This window comes from Acomys russatus, chromosome 12 (assembly GCF_903995435.1).
Source record: "Acomys russatus chromosome 12, mAcoRus1.1, whole genome shotgun sequence".
Classification (NCBI taxonomy): Eukaryota; Metazoa; Chordata; class Mammalia; order Rodentia; family Muridae; genus Acomys; species Acomys russatus.
The window spans coordinates 35,070,028-35,071,839 of record NC_067148.1 but is presented as its reverse complement, the minus strand read 5'-3'; the positions used below and the strand labels follow the sequence as shown (position 1 = coordinate 35,071,839).

The following is a 1,812-nucleotide window of genomic DNA, read 5'->3' as shown; positions in this document are numbered from 1 at the left end:
ATGGGGAAGGTGAGCCCAGGGGCCCTGGGAGCCTGGGGAGGGACCTGCCCTTGGGTCCTGGCCACTTGAGGCCTCTGAGCCCTGCCTTGTGCCTTCCAGATCACCTTCTATGAGGACCGCGGCTTCCAGGGCCGCCACTATGAGTGCAGCAGCGACCACCCCAACCTGCAGCCCTACTTCAGCCGCTGCAACTCTGTGCGGGTGGACAGTGGCTGCTGGATGCTCTATGAGCAGCCCAACTTCTCAGGGTGCCAGTACTTCCTGCGTCGCGGGGACTACCCTGACTACCAGCAGTGGATGGGGTTCAGCGACTCTGTGCGCTCCTGCCGCCTCATCCCGCACGTGAGTCCCTTCCTCCATCCCTCTGACCCTCCATCTCATCTTGTCCCTGATACAATTATAAGTTGAGCTGAGGGATGGGGTGGCTTCCACCTTCCTTGTAGGGGTCCTCTAGGATTCGGAAAAGTGCTGCAAGCCTTTTGAAACTTGCAAGTTCGTAAGAAGGACATGTCACAGATTGTGAGAAGTGTTCTTCAGTTTTTCCCTGCTTAACAGAATTGGATGGGTGTTCTTTTGGGGAGTCCCAGTGTGTCAGGCTTTGTAAAGATCAAATCTGGCTGCATACGCAAGTCCTTTTGGAAGCTACAATACTTTAAGTGTATGGTGGATGGAACTTTACCACAAGTGGCTACAAAAGGCTCTGGTGGTGGAAGAAAACCCTGGGACAGCCATACCTACTGGGAAGGGGCTGGGGAGGTACAGAAAGAGGTCAAGATAAGCGTATTCAGGACAGGAAGCCTGAACTTTCATTTACACTCTCCGATCTGCACAGGCCTCTTGAGAATCTTTGACTTTTGTTTTGGCCTTTATAATGTGCTGAGAGCTGAGAGCTGAACTCCATTCTTTAGTTCATTTAATTAGTTCATTCCGTTGCTTCCTATTGTAGTGTTGCCTAGTCCCCCTACTGTACAACTTTTCCTGCCTCTATCTCCTAAGGGCTGAGACTCCAGACATGCACCCCCACAGCCCTTTTAAACCTAAATTTTAAGGTCATCTTGATCTCTAGGCTTTAAAAACGGGGCCTGAAGCAAAATGAAGGGATTCTAAGAATTGAGCTTTCCCACAGTTTCCACCAATCTATGATCGCCGTTATTTAACCTTTTGAATTTAGTTACTTTTGGCATAGAAAAAAATAAATTAAATAAGGGACGCCCATCCCCCAGGCAGCATGTGCTAGATTGCCAAACCCAGGTTTTCTGACACCCCCTTGTCTACTGTCTGCGGGACGCACAGTCCAGCTCTCACAGGATGAGGGTCTATGAACGAGAGGACTACAGAGGCCAGATGGTGGAGATCACAGACGACTGCTCCCACCTCCAGGACCGCTTCCACTTCAGTGACTTCCACTCCTTCCACGTGATGGAAGGCTACTGGGTCCTCTACGAGATGCCCAACTACCGGGGGCGGCAGTACCTGCTGCGGCCCGGAGAGTACAGGCGCTACCACGACTGGGGCGCCATGAATGCCAGGGTGGGCTCTCTGAGGAGAATCATGGATTTCTATTGAATTTTCTTACTTTGCCCTTTCATCATTTGGAAGTTAATAAAATATTTCCTGTGTGTTCCATGCAGTAATGGGGTCCTCTGTTCTTGCTGGTTTTTTGTTTTGTTCTGTTTTACCTTCTTGGAAGGCTATGGTAAAACTGGAAACAAGAAAAATGTGGATATTCTTATACTCAGTGGGTGTTGTGGTCTGAGCAGCCAGGAGCTCATCCTCAGGAACCTGGGCCCCAACCACTCACCAGCTATGGGT

At 50.4% G+C, this 1,812-nt stretch overlaps 1 protein-coding gene across 1 annotated transcript; it reads left to right on the top strand.

Annotated features, from left to right (window-relative positions):
• Window positions 1-1,566, top strand: LOC127196174 (gamma-crystallin E-like). The gene is made up of 3 exons (XM_051153724.1): window positions 1-9; window positions 100-342; window positions 1,294-1,566. Exons 1-3 carry the CDS (start codon window positions 1-3, stop codon window positions 1,564-1,566), a joined length of 525 nt encoding a protein of 174 aa, XP_051009681.1.
• Window positions 1,567-1,812: the final 246 nt, after the last annotated feature.

Coding starts and splice junctions, on each gene's coding strand:
- LOC127196174 (XM_051153724.1), top strand. Junction 343..1,293: donor CCTGCCGCCTCATCCCGCAC/GTGAGTCCCTTC, acceptor CGGGACGCACAG/TCCAGCTCTCACAGGATGAG.